This window comes from Mytilus galloprovincialis, chromosome 1, assembly GCF_965363235.1.
Source record: "Mytilus galloprovincialis chromosome 1, xbMytGall1.hap1.1, whole genome shotgun sequence".
Classification (NCBI taxonomy): domain Eukaryota; kingdom Metazoa; phylum Mollusca; class Bivalvia; order Mytilida; family Mytilidae; genus Mytilus; species Mytilus galloprovincialis.
In genome coordinates, this window is record NC_134838.1 from 63,670,119 (window position 1) to 63,681,639 (window position 11,521).

The 11,521-nt window shown below is 31.7% G+C and overlaps 2 protein-coding genes across 2 annotated transcripts; both read left to right on the plus strand.

Moving 5' to 3' along the window:
- The first annotated feature begins 599 nt into the window (after positions 1 to 599).
- Positions 600 to 2,370, plus strand: LOC143081130 (uncharacterized). Its single transcript, XM_076257339.1, has 3 exons — positions 600 to 677; positions 1,345 to 1,461; positions 2,190 to 2,370. Exons 1-3 carry the CDS (start codon positions 650 to 652, stop codon positions 2,261 to 2,263), a joined length of 219 nt encoding a protein of 72 aa, XP_076113454.1. The 5' UTR covers positions 600 to 649; the 3' UTR covers positions 2,264 to 2,370.
- Positions 2,371 to 5,989: 3,619 nt separating this feature from the next.
- Positions 5,990 to 8,094, plus strand: LOC143081162 (uncharacterized). The gene is made up of 3 exons (XM_076257341.1): positions 5,990 to 6,153; positions 6,783 to 6,899; positions 7,909 to 8,094. Exons 1-3 carry the CDS (start codon positions 6,126 to 6,128, stop codon positions 7,980 to 7,982), a joined length of 219 nt encoding a protein of 72 aa, XP_076113456.1. The 5' UTR covers positions 5,990 to 6,125; the 3' UTR covers positions 7,983 to 8,094.
- The last annotated feature ends 3,427 nt before the right edge of the window (positions 8,095 to 11,521 follow it).

The following is an 11,521-nucleotide window of genomic DNA, read 5'->3' on the forward strand; positions in this document are numbered from 1 at the left end:
AATGATGTAATTCGACAATATTTTTTATACTAATTTAAACCAAGTCGTTGTTAAGATCAACTATACAGAAATATTGAGTATGACATATGACGTAGTATAGACTATGTCGGCCCTCAGATAACACAGTTTTTGCACACGAAATGTTTTCATATGATTATATAGATATCGGCATAGAGGCAAAACATCACGTGACATAAATCGTGTGCAAAATTCTGGATCAATGTAATTACTATGTTATGACGCAGTAACATATGGATATTGAAATGAGGCTCTCGGGAAAGGTTTATATGTTGTTCAACATATATTGTGGTTATTAAATGTAAATATGCCTGAAGAAAAAAAAAAGTACAAAAAAAATATAGAATGATGTTAGTCGATCATATGTTTTTCACTAATTTAAGCCTAGTTTCTGTTAAGTTAAGCTAGACAAAAAATGATGATAATGACATACGACATACATTGTAGTATGCACTATGTTGAACTTCAGATGACATAGTTTTGCACACGAAATTTTCTCACTATGTTGAACCTCAGATGACATAGTTTTGCACACGAAGTTTTCTCAGATTGTTATATAAAAAAGGCATACTATCAGAATAAAACCATTCTATTTTATATCATATTAAGCAGACCAACTTCCACGAATAAAATGGCTGGACCTTGTAACTGCATTGCAAGTAAGTAGTTTCCATATATAAAATATTTAATAGAAATTTTACGAGACATATACTATTTGGTGATAATTAAAACAAACAGATACTATGTATCTTGTGTCTAACAAAATGTTAACCAGTTAATTTAGGTTATTATTGAAAAATCTAAGATTTTATTCAAAATTGGTGCTATAATTACTGCCGGGTATAGATATTGATTGATGTTTTGTTTTATAATCCAGGATTGAGAAAAAAATGTTATCAATATGAAATGTGAGATAAGTATTATTCATAAGTTGTACACTCTTCTATTTATGTTGTCCTCCGTTCCATCCCCTGTTACATGCCTGCCTCACAAAGGACAACTATTCATTAACCATGGGTAAAGCAGACGGGTCATTAAGGACTGAATATCCATTTCATATGTTGCTATCCACATTAAGTGTTTCCCTTTGTCGTCGAAGGGTAGAATATTCATTTTCAAAATGCTCCTGGCTCCTTCCGAAAATCAAATGATCGTTCAACTTACCTGGATTTTGTTGATTATTTGCATGCAATTATCATAATCTTGAATGTTAAGGTACTGCTAAAGATAATCGAATGTTTGCTATTTATGTAATTCAAGTGAAAGTTTAAAGAATGATTGTGAGTCCCTGAAATCACTAATATTGTTGTTTTACTTTATGTGTAGCAAACGTGTGTATCTGTGGTACAGGATGCAGCGGGAAATGTTGCCAATGTGGAGATGCCTGCAAATGTGCGAGTGGCTGTGGATGTTCCGGATGTACTGTTGTTTGCAGATGTTCAGGTTTGTTCATATTTACAGCTTTGTTTTTGTAGATATCCATTTTATTTACATAATTTGAATTTTAACAAAAATATAATAGGAATATTTAGTATGACTTGTTCTTCTAGACTAAAGTATAAATGAGTACACGTTCAACTGATTTAGAGTTCAAGACGTAATAAACAATTTGGAAGAGGCATGACCTTGTTCAATGCCATCATATAAGCAAAGAGTATCGATATGATGTACGATTATCTACTTATAATTAATTGTACATATATAGCAACTCATGATTTATCATTTTGCAATTTTGCAAAAAAAAAAATAAAAAATAGAAGTTTCAGTTTTTTCCCTTTTCAGTAACTGCCTTAAATTGCATAATTAGGAGGTAAAACATAAATGTATTATAGGATGAAATATTTGACCGTATTACAATTTTATTTGTTTGCTTGGTTTTTTTTACCTATGATATTGTTTCGGAATCGTTCTGATATAAAATATGTTTTAGTTCTTTTTCTAAGGCTTTGATTAAAAAGGTAGGGGAGGGGAGTTGTTATTAATTTCCTGAACTTAAAAATTTAGTTTCAAAAGAGAAGTTAAACAACAAAAATTTGCTGTGTTCATGTAAACATGTATAAATGACAAATAAAAAAGAATTCAAACCAAAAAACTTACGGCATGATTTATGTACAATACAATAAACAGCGTGATTCAAGGGGGTAAACCAAAAAGTATTAATCATTTTTCAGGTACTTGTGTGTGTGGATGTGATTGTACTGGTCCGGCAAACTGCAAATGTGAATCTGGGTGCTCCTGCAAGTGAAACAAAGACAGCCACAACATTAACGTGCATAATCTATTCATACTTGTAACTTATATCATTCATAATTAATTGTTGTTATTAATTAATATGAAAAACTCAAACTTTTATTTTGTTTTTGTTGAAAAATATTTATTTTGTATTTAAAATGTTTTACGTCCATAAATGTCAATTTTAATAAATGATTGTCGTTTTTAAAGCTATCATTTCTCAGTACAGGATAATCTGGTTATCCCAAATATGTACAAATATTTGTAGAAATCACATAATTGAGGTAAACAATCCAGGAATGTCATCCAGACTGTAAAAAAACCCACAAATTTCGTATACTTGCTATACTTATTAAATCTTAACATTACATTTAAACTCGTTCATCAAACCTTTCTGATTGAAGTACAGGGTGTATATCCACACTTAGAACAACAACGCGTAGACACTGAATCTGTGTTTTTTTAATTTTATTGTCCTCAAATAATCAAACTGCTTCGATTGTTTCTAGTAGTGAGCTCTTCGTGAATGCATGTGGTCCTTGTGTCAATCCCAGATTAGTTCAAGCATTGTTCTGATCCCTAGTTTAAACAAAAGACTTGAAAATTGGTATTTTGTGCTAAAAACGCACCATTCAGGCAAAATATACTGAATTTTATGCATTATTAGCCTTTGACGTTCAGAAGATAGCAATCAATCAATAATACACCACTCACAGGAAGGTATTTTGATTTTGATTCCTCAGCCGAAGTAGACCTTTGGATTCAGTTATTGTAATTTGTGTGTGTGCAATTAGTTCTTATTACTTTCAGGACTAGACCAGGCATGTCTCCCCACAAAGAATGTTGCCTCTTCATAAAAGAATAATTATTCCTTTAACTCTAGTTTTCCCGTCTTTGTGTTTGTTGTTTTTAATTTTGTAAATGTTGCACCTTGGGAAAACAGATGTATTGTTGCTTTTTTAGGTCTCAATGGAAGCTTCGAACGTGTTGCCAATGAATAATTTAATGCGTGATATTACATGTTCTGAAACTTGTGGACACTTTGATGTCTCATTCTAAACTTCTCAATTACATAGATATAGGAAGATATGGTGTGAGTGCCAATGAGACAACTCCAAATAACAATTTATAAAAGTAACCCCATTTCTGCTAACACATAGTAGTAAGTGGCGGAAATTACATTGAAGTGGTACATGTAAAGAGGATTAATTATTACATTTTTTTCATCACTTGTAAAGCGAACTTGGGTTTTGATTGCAATTTGACTCGTGCATTTGAAGTTAAAATGAGGAGTTGGTCTTGTTGAAAAAGGTACAAAACTATAAAGTCTAAAGATGTTAAGGATGTTCGCTTGCCATGTTTTGGGATTTTTGTCAGGTTTTATGAATCCTCTGGCTTTATCCATTCGAATACCTTAAAATAATTTGTCCATTGACCCCCATTTTTCTTTTTTATAAATGTTTTACATGTATATAATAAGCAATCTGTAAAAGTCTTATAAAATCTTTGTTATTTGTTAATAGTTTTTGAGAACATAAACTTGTCAATGATAAAGCTATGAAAAATCAAGAGAGAACATTTACCCGCAAACATTTCAATGGCTAATATCTTGAAAACAAGCTAAATGACCTATATATTTTTTTTGGCTTTCTTCGTTCCTTTATTTATCCCTTATCAATATATACTACTGTTCTGAAAAGCTTGTTATTTTGAAACTGAGTAGCGAACTTCCTTAATTTGACAGAGTTATGAATCCCTAGCTTTAGCATAAAGTTGTCCATACTTGAGTGAGAGGTGGGAGAATTTTCTATAAATTTAGCACACATATTGATATCCATGTTTTCAGACATGATCTCAAAAAATTGAAAATCAGTGAGCGGATAACACATGTTAAATGCAATCTCCTGGTGCTGCTCAAGATGATATTACACACACTTCAGTAAGCACTAAATGACATGGGAATTAAAATGGCCAGAGAAATAGACTTAGCACTGTCCGGCTAGCCTAGTTTGACAAATAGCCACTCTGATTTGATTAGTGTCACGTTTACTTCAGTGCCTAAAATTTACATATGTGAAAACTGCTGAATTTTTCGTTCCCGTTCTCTAACTCAAGTTTGCCCGCACCAACTGTTATGAAACTTATACACGATGCTTACTACAACAAAACACAGTTCTCGTTTAAATTAAGGTAGCGTCACTTTCACTTTTCTTAAGTTCTGTTCCTTTACAGGCGGAAAAACGGTTTAATTTTTCCGTTTTCTTACTCAAGTTATATGTTACATTATAATGGTATATGCAAGCTGGGGCATCATCTGCGTACTATGGGCACATTCCCCATTTATTTTTAGATTGACCTGAAGTTATTCAAATAATAAATCATCATTATAGATAACCGCGTGCTCTTGCGAAAATTACGTTTTATACTTTTATAGATAAATATAAAGTCTTGTATTACATAAATATGTGTGCACTTATTTTAAGAGAAGAAATGCAAATAATTTCATCTGTGAAGCTGATTTTTCGAATATATAAACTGTCAAAACTAACGAAGAAAGCTCAAACACATCAAACGAATGAAAATCAACTGTCATACTCTGTACAGACATTTCCTTCTGTAGAAAATGGTGGGTGTTTAAGCTAGCTAAAACCTCTCACTTGTATGACAGTCGCATAAAATTCAATAATCTTGAGAACAATGCGTTAACAAAACAAACATGACATAATACTAGAAGTTAAAATGTCAAAATAGAGATACAGCAATCATCATTGTGTTTATTTCTTAATTACTAAGAAAGACAAAATGGCATATAGACAAAGCACATCGGCAAAACTGAAAGACAAGAATGAGTATACAAAAAAAAAAAGTACACACACATCATCATATTGGTGGAATGCATAAATTCCAGGACGCGCCAAAATTAAATTACCAAAAAATGAACTAAACATTTAAGGTTAATAATTTACAAACCCAGATAAAAGAACACTATTACACGTTATTAAGATTATAAACAACGTCAGTACCTATAATCTATATTTCAAGGCCATCATGTATTATTTGTGAAGTTGATACGAAATATTTATCAACAAGGTCTTGGTATCTTCCGCTGTACTTCTTTTTTTTTCTTTCTTTTTTTTTTAGAAAAAGGACGATATCATTCGTTCTAAAACATTAAACACTTTAAGGAGGGGATGTCCATATCGCCTGTATAGTCGTATTTAAAAATTAATTACTATAGTTCGTAACACTCCCTATATTTTCATATAAGATATTAAAATAAACTCCTTATTTTTACATTTCACTTTAAACTATAATGGTATAAATCGGATGGTCAATATCAGTTCTGAAAATATTTATTGACCCGTACTTAAATTAATAGCATGTTTGCTTTGATAGTGAAGGATGTATATATTAATCATTTTATTTATTAGTGTATTTGGTAACGTGTGAAAATATCTATCTGTGTGCAAAACACCACCTGATATAAAGCGTGTGCATAAGTCCGGTTAATCTAATTGCTATGTTATTACGCAGTAAAATATGGATTTTGACATGAGGCTCTCAAGAAGGATCAGTTTGTTGTTCGACATACATTGTTGTTATAAAATCTTAATTTATCCTAGTAAATAAGATACAAGTAAAATGTAAAAAGATGGAAGTCACTTATATTTTTTCTCACAAATTTAAACCATGTCTTTATAAAAACTTAATATGTATATAATGACATATGACATACTATATACACTATGTCGGACCTTAGATAACATAGTTTTTGCACACGAAATGTTCTCAAATGGTTATATAAAATCGGCATACTACCAGAAAACAACCATTCTATTTTATAGCAAATAAGCAGACCAATTTAAACGAACAAAATGCCTGGACCTTGTAACTGCATTGAAAGTAAGTAACTTACATGTATAAAATATATAATAGAAAATCTAACGTGAATTATAATGTGTGTTAATAATTGAAAACAAATTTTATGTACATTGTGACAGCAAATATCTTAAAAAATGTTGAATAGTGCATAATTAGGGGTATTATTAATAAACAAAGATTCTCGTCAAATTTATTGTACAATTAATTATAAGGCGGATAAAGAGATATATTATTCATTATTTTGTGAAAACTCTTAGCAAAATCTTGATATTTGTTTTGTTTAAATCCAGAAATAAGAAAACTGATCATGCGGATCTAGGATTTTGTTATCAATATGAATTTTAATATGATTATTATGCGTACTAAGATGTTGAAAAATAGAGATTAATATACAAATGAACACTCTCTTCTTATTTTGTATTCCGTTTTCTCCACTTTACCTTACCCCCTCTCCACTTATTTAATACTACTACGCATAACGTACGACTAAATATAGTATCTATTATTCTGGGAAGGCCAGTTGGAGTTTTGAAGAATGAACATCGCTATTTTTTCCGACTGTAAAAATGATTAAAATATTTGATTATATATTATAAGAGTGAAAGTTAAAAGAGTAATCACTAATATGTCTTTTTTTACTTTATGTGTAGCAAACGTATGTATCTGTGGTACCGGATGCAGCGGGAAATGTTGTCAATGTGGAGACGCCTGTAAATGTGCAAGTGGATGCGGATGTTCTGGATGTAAAGTTGTTTGCAGATGTTCAGGTTTGTTCATATTTATAGAATTTAGAACAAAACTTAAAAGATAATTTCAGTTTTAAAAAACGCATGATTTATTTCTCTGTGTAAAAACTGCAATAGCCTGGCATCCTGACCCATTCTAATACTTTGTGATAGTTTGCGCAGTGAGCTAGGATTCCAGGGTAAGTACATGTAACTGGTTAAGATTGCACATGTGTAAAAAATTAAACAATGAAAGATTGAATGACTCATTTTGCAGGAGATTATATATTTTTTGTCATTAGATTTCCTTGTTTCATGACCATCAAAATCGACATAATACAAAATACTTCTCACAGTATTTTTAATGCACTCACGGTTCTTTGGGAAAGCAAAAAAGTAGAGGAATAGATTTAAAAAAAATGATAATTTGCTGAAAAAAAAGTCATTTCAGAAGGTAAGTTGAAAATAAAAAAAGTTTTCCATGTTCCTGTTTATATAATTGGAAATGAATAAAACTTATATGGTTTGGTGTGCCAAGTGACTGAAGATAAAACTATTTCCAGACAAAGTATTTACCTGTTTTTATCATGTACTATAAACCGTTTTGATATACGAAAAATTGATTGAAAATCCTATGGGGATGTGATTGTTGCTTCTTCATGTATAGAAGGAACTGCATCTCAGAAAATAGCAATTTTGGCTTACATAACAGGATTCATCGTTTGATGGGTATAGTTGATTTTGAGTTGTTTAGCCTCTAATAAGATATTACAGAAAACTCCTAAGAAAACATAGGTTCGATTGACTCAGGCATAGTCGATCCCAGCTGAATTTGGTTACTATTATACTATTTATTTTGCTCTTGATCATATAGTTCATTACGTTCCTACGTATTTATGCATCCCTAGCACGAAATATTTTGTGTTTAAGCATTCCTAATGAAGATAAATCTAGAAAAGCGCAGTTAATAATATCAAGTTTTTTTCGTCTAATAAAACATATACACTTTATATTGAAATGTCTATTGAAATGAGTTTTTATTATGTTTTAGGTACCTGTGCGTGTGGATGTGACTGCACCGGTCCGATAAACTGCAAATGTGAATCTGGGTGCTCCTGCAAGTGACATAAAGACAATCACATCACAATCAATATAGTCATAATTGTAACTCATATCATTCATAAAAGGTTGCGTGATGTTCATTGATATCAAATAAACAAATTTTGAATAATATAAATATTTTTGTTGATAAATATTTCATCATATTTACTTATATACTTATAAGAACATTTAGAAACCGGTTGACACTGACGGTAAACATTTGCATGACCGACATATGCTTCCTTTATGCAACAGTATTTATTTATATACTGCATAGCTTATGCGGCTGCATTAAAATCACCAACTTGTATTTTCCCTTGAATTTCTGATACCAAATGTTTAAGTGGGATACAGTCATCATGAGTCTTCTCTTGTCCGGAAGTAAAACAATTGGTAAATATGTTGTCAGTAATGTACGTTGTACAGGTTTGTATAAAACACAGTTTTGTCCGATCGGAATAGTTAATTCTCAATGCGAGTACAGCTGACGAGTGCTATAATCTGCACATTGTAGAAATCTTGCATCAGTTCTCTAAGGGGTTCATTTCCGGTTGCAATAATCATCCTGGTCGACCTGCATTGTGAAATTTATAATTGTATTTGTGTATTTGTTCTCGTCCTGAATATGGATGAAATAGGACATAAAGTAAACGAGCTAGAGTTATCCCGCTTAGACTCAATGTTTTTGGCTAAAATACGATGTGTTTGACTAAAAGTGTGCGACATTATATCATGAACATTTAACAGTACATTGTATCTTTGCTTTCATATTGACATCTCCTTTTTTATCATATTTGTTCACCAGAACATCGTCTCAAAGTTTGTTTTCATGTATATTTCTATATATCTGCGTTGGAAAATATTTTCTGTACCTTTACGTTTCAACCCTCTTTTTCACTACATGTTCCTTTAATGTAGCAAATTCTTTGTTATATCTCACTACCGCCTGCGCAATCACCTTCTGATGGCAAATTGTTGATTTTCATGTCGCAAATTTAGTTTTTAGCGAAGCGAGCGCCAAAAAATATTTGCGAGTGTAAATTATTCATATAAAATTGAGAATGGAAATGGAAGTAGGAAATGTACCAAAGAGACAACAACCCGATTAAAGAGCAGAAAACAGCCAAAGGCCTCCAATGAGTCTTCAATACAGTGAGAAAATCCATCAACCTGAGGCGTGCTTCAGCTGGCCGCTAAAGAAAAATGCGTACTAGTTAAGGGATAATGGACGTCATACTAAACGCCGAAATATACAAATGAACTAATTAAAAATTATACAAGACTAACAAAGGCCAGAAGTTTTTGACTTGGGACAGACTCAAAAATGCGGCGGGGTTAAACATGTTTTTTGAAATCTCAACCATTCCCCTTTGACTCTAGTCAATGTAGAAAAAAACTTACAGCAATACGCACAGTAAAGCGTAGTTTAAAAGAAGTCCGAGTCCGATGCCAGAATATGAATCAAAAGAAACTAAAGAAAATGACAATGACAAAGGACTACTAGCAGTTACTGACATGCCAGCTCGAGACCTCAATTAAACGGATTTAAAGATTGTTATCATCATATGAATATCAGGCACAATCCCTCCCGTTAGGGGTTAGTATCATACCGTCATAAAATATATGAGGAGAACATAACCCGTATCACGCCCACACTGTTTGACCTTTGCAAAAATTGATATGCAATCACGTGATTCTTTTTTTTCAATAATGCAATTGCTTCATAATACCTTATGATATAAAATATCATTTATAATACCATTGCAAAAATAATGCGTCATGCTAACTATATTTTTTTCCCAAAGTAGTTTTTTGTTTCAAGTAGGCAAGAAAAATTATATAATGGGAGGATTGTTGTTCCACGGAAAGGGTAGAAATTATCCGTAAGGGTAACATCGCCGAGCGTAGTCAGTTGATTTTTTTTAACGAGTTGTTACAAAAAGAAAAATAAAGGATTATCGAACTAGGGCTAAAGGGGTTCCCTCTAGGAGTCTTTAATCCGTCGCTAAAAAAAGAAGTTCTGTTGAACTTAACATTTGATAATATTTTTTTAATGGTACCAGTTTCTAATGTAAGAGAAGGAGATAACGGCAACTACTGGATATTAAAGTATGTCTGTTATGTCAGTGTAAGATGGATGTTTATTACTATGAAATGGCATTGTGACATAGTTTTACATGTCTCATTCATGAATATGTGTGGAAACTTGCCAGAAAGTTTAAATTTACATTTTTATAGTATATATTATCGGTCAGCTTTTCGTTCACACATTTAAAGAGAGACGAAAGATACAAAAAGGGACATTAAAACTCAGAAGTAGACAAAAATAGAATACAAAAGAGAGAGACAGTTTATTGTCCATCTTTTTATTCAAACTCATCAATAAAAAAATGAAGAAAAATTAACTCTTTCTCTTATTCACCTTTGGAGTTTAAAACCATTTGTATGAATGAGCTACTGGTTTAAGGGAGGGATGACATTGTTCCTTTTTATGCCCGTATCATAGCGGAGGAAGCAAAACGTTTCATCCTTGTTCTTCTTTATGTTCCTCCGTACGCCACAACATTGGTTTTTGTTCTCTAACTGTAATTTGCCTCCACAAAAATATGAAACTTATACACTATGCTTATAACCACAAAAGACAGTTCAAGTTGAATGTGGGTAGCGTCACTTTATCTTTTCTAGATTAATGTCCCTTTACAGATAGAAACAGTGTTGAATATTTCGTTTCCGTTTTCTAACACAAGTTTGCCTGAATAAAATGTTATAAAACTTATTCACAATACTTATTTCAACAAAACGCAGATTAAGTACGAATTTGAGTAGCGTATTTGTTTTACTGTACTTGAGTTATGTACATTTATAATGTTATATGCAAGCGGGAAGAGGCATTATCTGTGTTCCATTGACACATTCCAAATTTATCTTTGATTATAATCATGAGATTGATTTAAAGTCTTCAAAATCCCAATCATCATTATAGATAACCAGGCTCTTGGGTAAATAAAATCTTATACTGTTTATAGATAATTGTGAAAGTCTTTTATAACGAAAGAGGTGTGAACTGATTCTAAGGGGGAAATGCAATTACATTTTCTTGAAACTGCCTTTTCTATAACATTATAATGATTATAGAATAGAAGAAAACTGTCAGATCAATAACAACTGTGTTCTTACTTTCAGGTAGCTGTCTGTGTGAAACAGGATGTACTTGACATACAACGTGTACATGTATTCTGCTTGTAACATTCAAAACTTGTACCTTCAAGTTCATCATTTCAAGATAGCCGCTTTGATGTGTGCTGATGGAGCGTTACATACTAATACTCAGCTGTAATCAAGGATTTATGTTTTCTGGTTTGCATTGCTTTACATTTTGTCATTTTGTTGACTATTACAGCCGACTATTCATAAAAAATACATAACTGTTTTTTTTAACATCGTATTGATCAGAGCAAGAACGAACCCATAAAATGAGTGAAATTTAGTTGAGATTGTATTTTAAATAATTAACAAAAATAATTAACAAAAAAACACAACTTTTTTTCTATAACATAATTAAG

Excerpts from the sequence above, each read along its gene's own strand:
- LOC143081130 (XM_076257339.1), top strand. The coding sequence starts at position 650 with ATGGCTGGACCTTGTAACTGCATTGCAA. Across the intron at positions 678-1,344 it reads ACCTTGTAACTGCATTGCAA|CAAACGTGTGTATCTGTGGT; the intron begins GTAAGTAGTTTC and ends CTTTATGTGTAG. Across the intron at positions 1,462-2,189 it reads TGTTGTTTGCAGATGTTCAG|GTACTTGTGTGTGTGGATGT; the intron begins GTTTGTTCATAT and ends ATCATTTTTCAG.
- LOC143081162 (XM_076257341.1), top strand. The coding sequence starts at position 6,126 with ATGCCTGGACCTTGTAACTGCATTGAAA. Across the intron at positions 6,154-6,782 it reads ACCTTGTAACTGCATTGAAA|CAAACGTATGTATCTGTGGT; the intron begins GTAAGTAACTTA and ends CTTTATGTGTAG. Across the intron at positions 6,900-7,908 it reads AGTTGTTTGCAGATGTTCAG|GTACCTGTGCGTGTGGATGT; the intron begins GTTTGTTCATAT and ends ATTATGTTTTAG.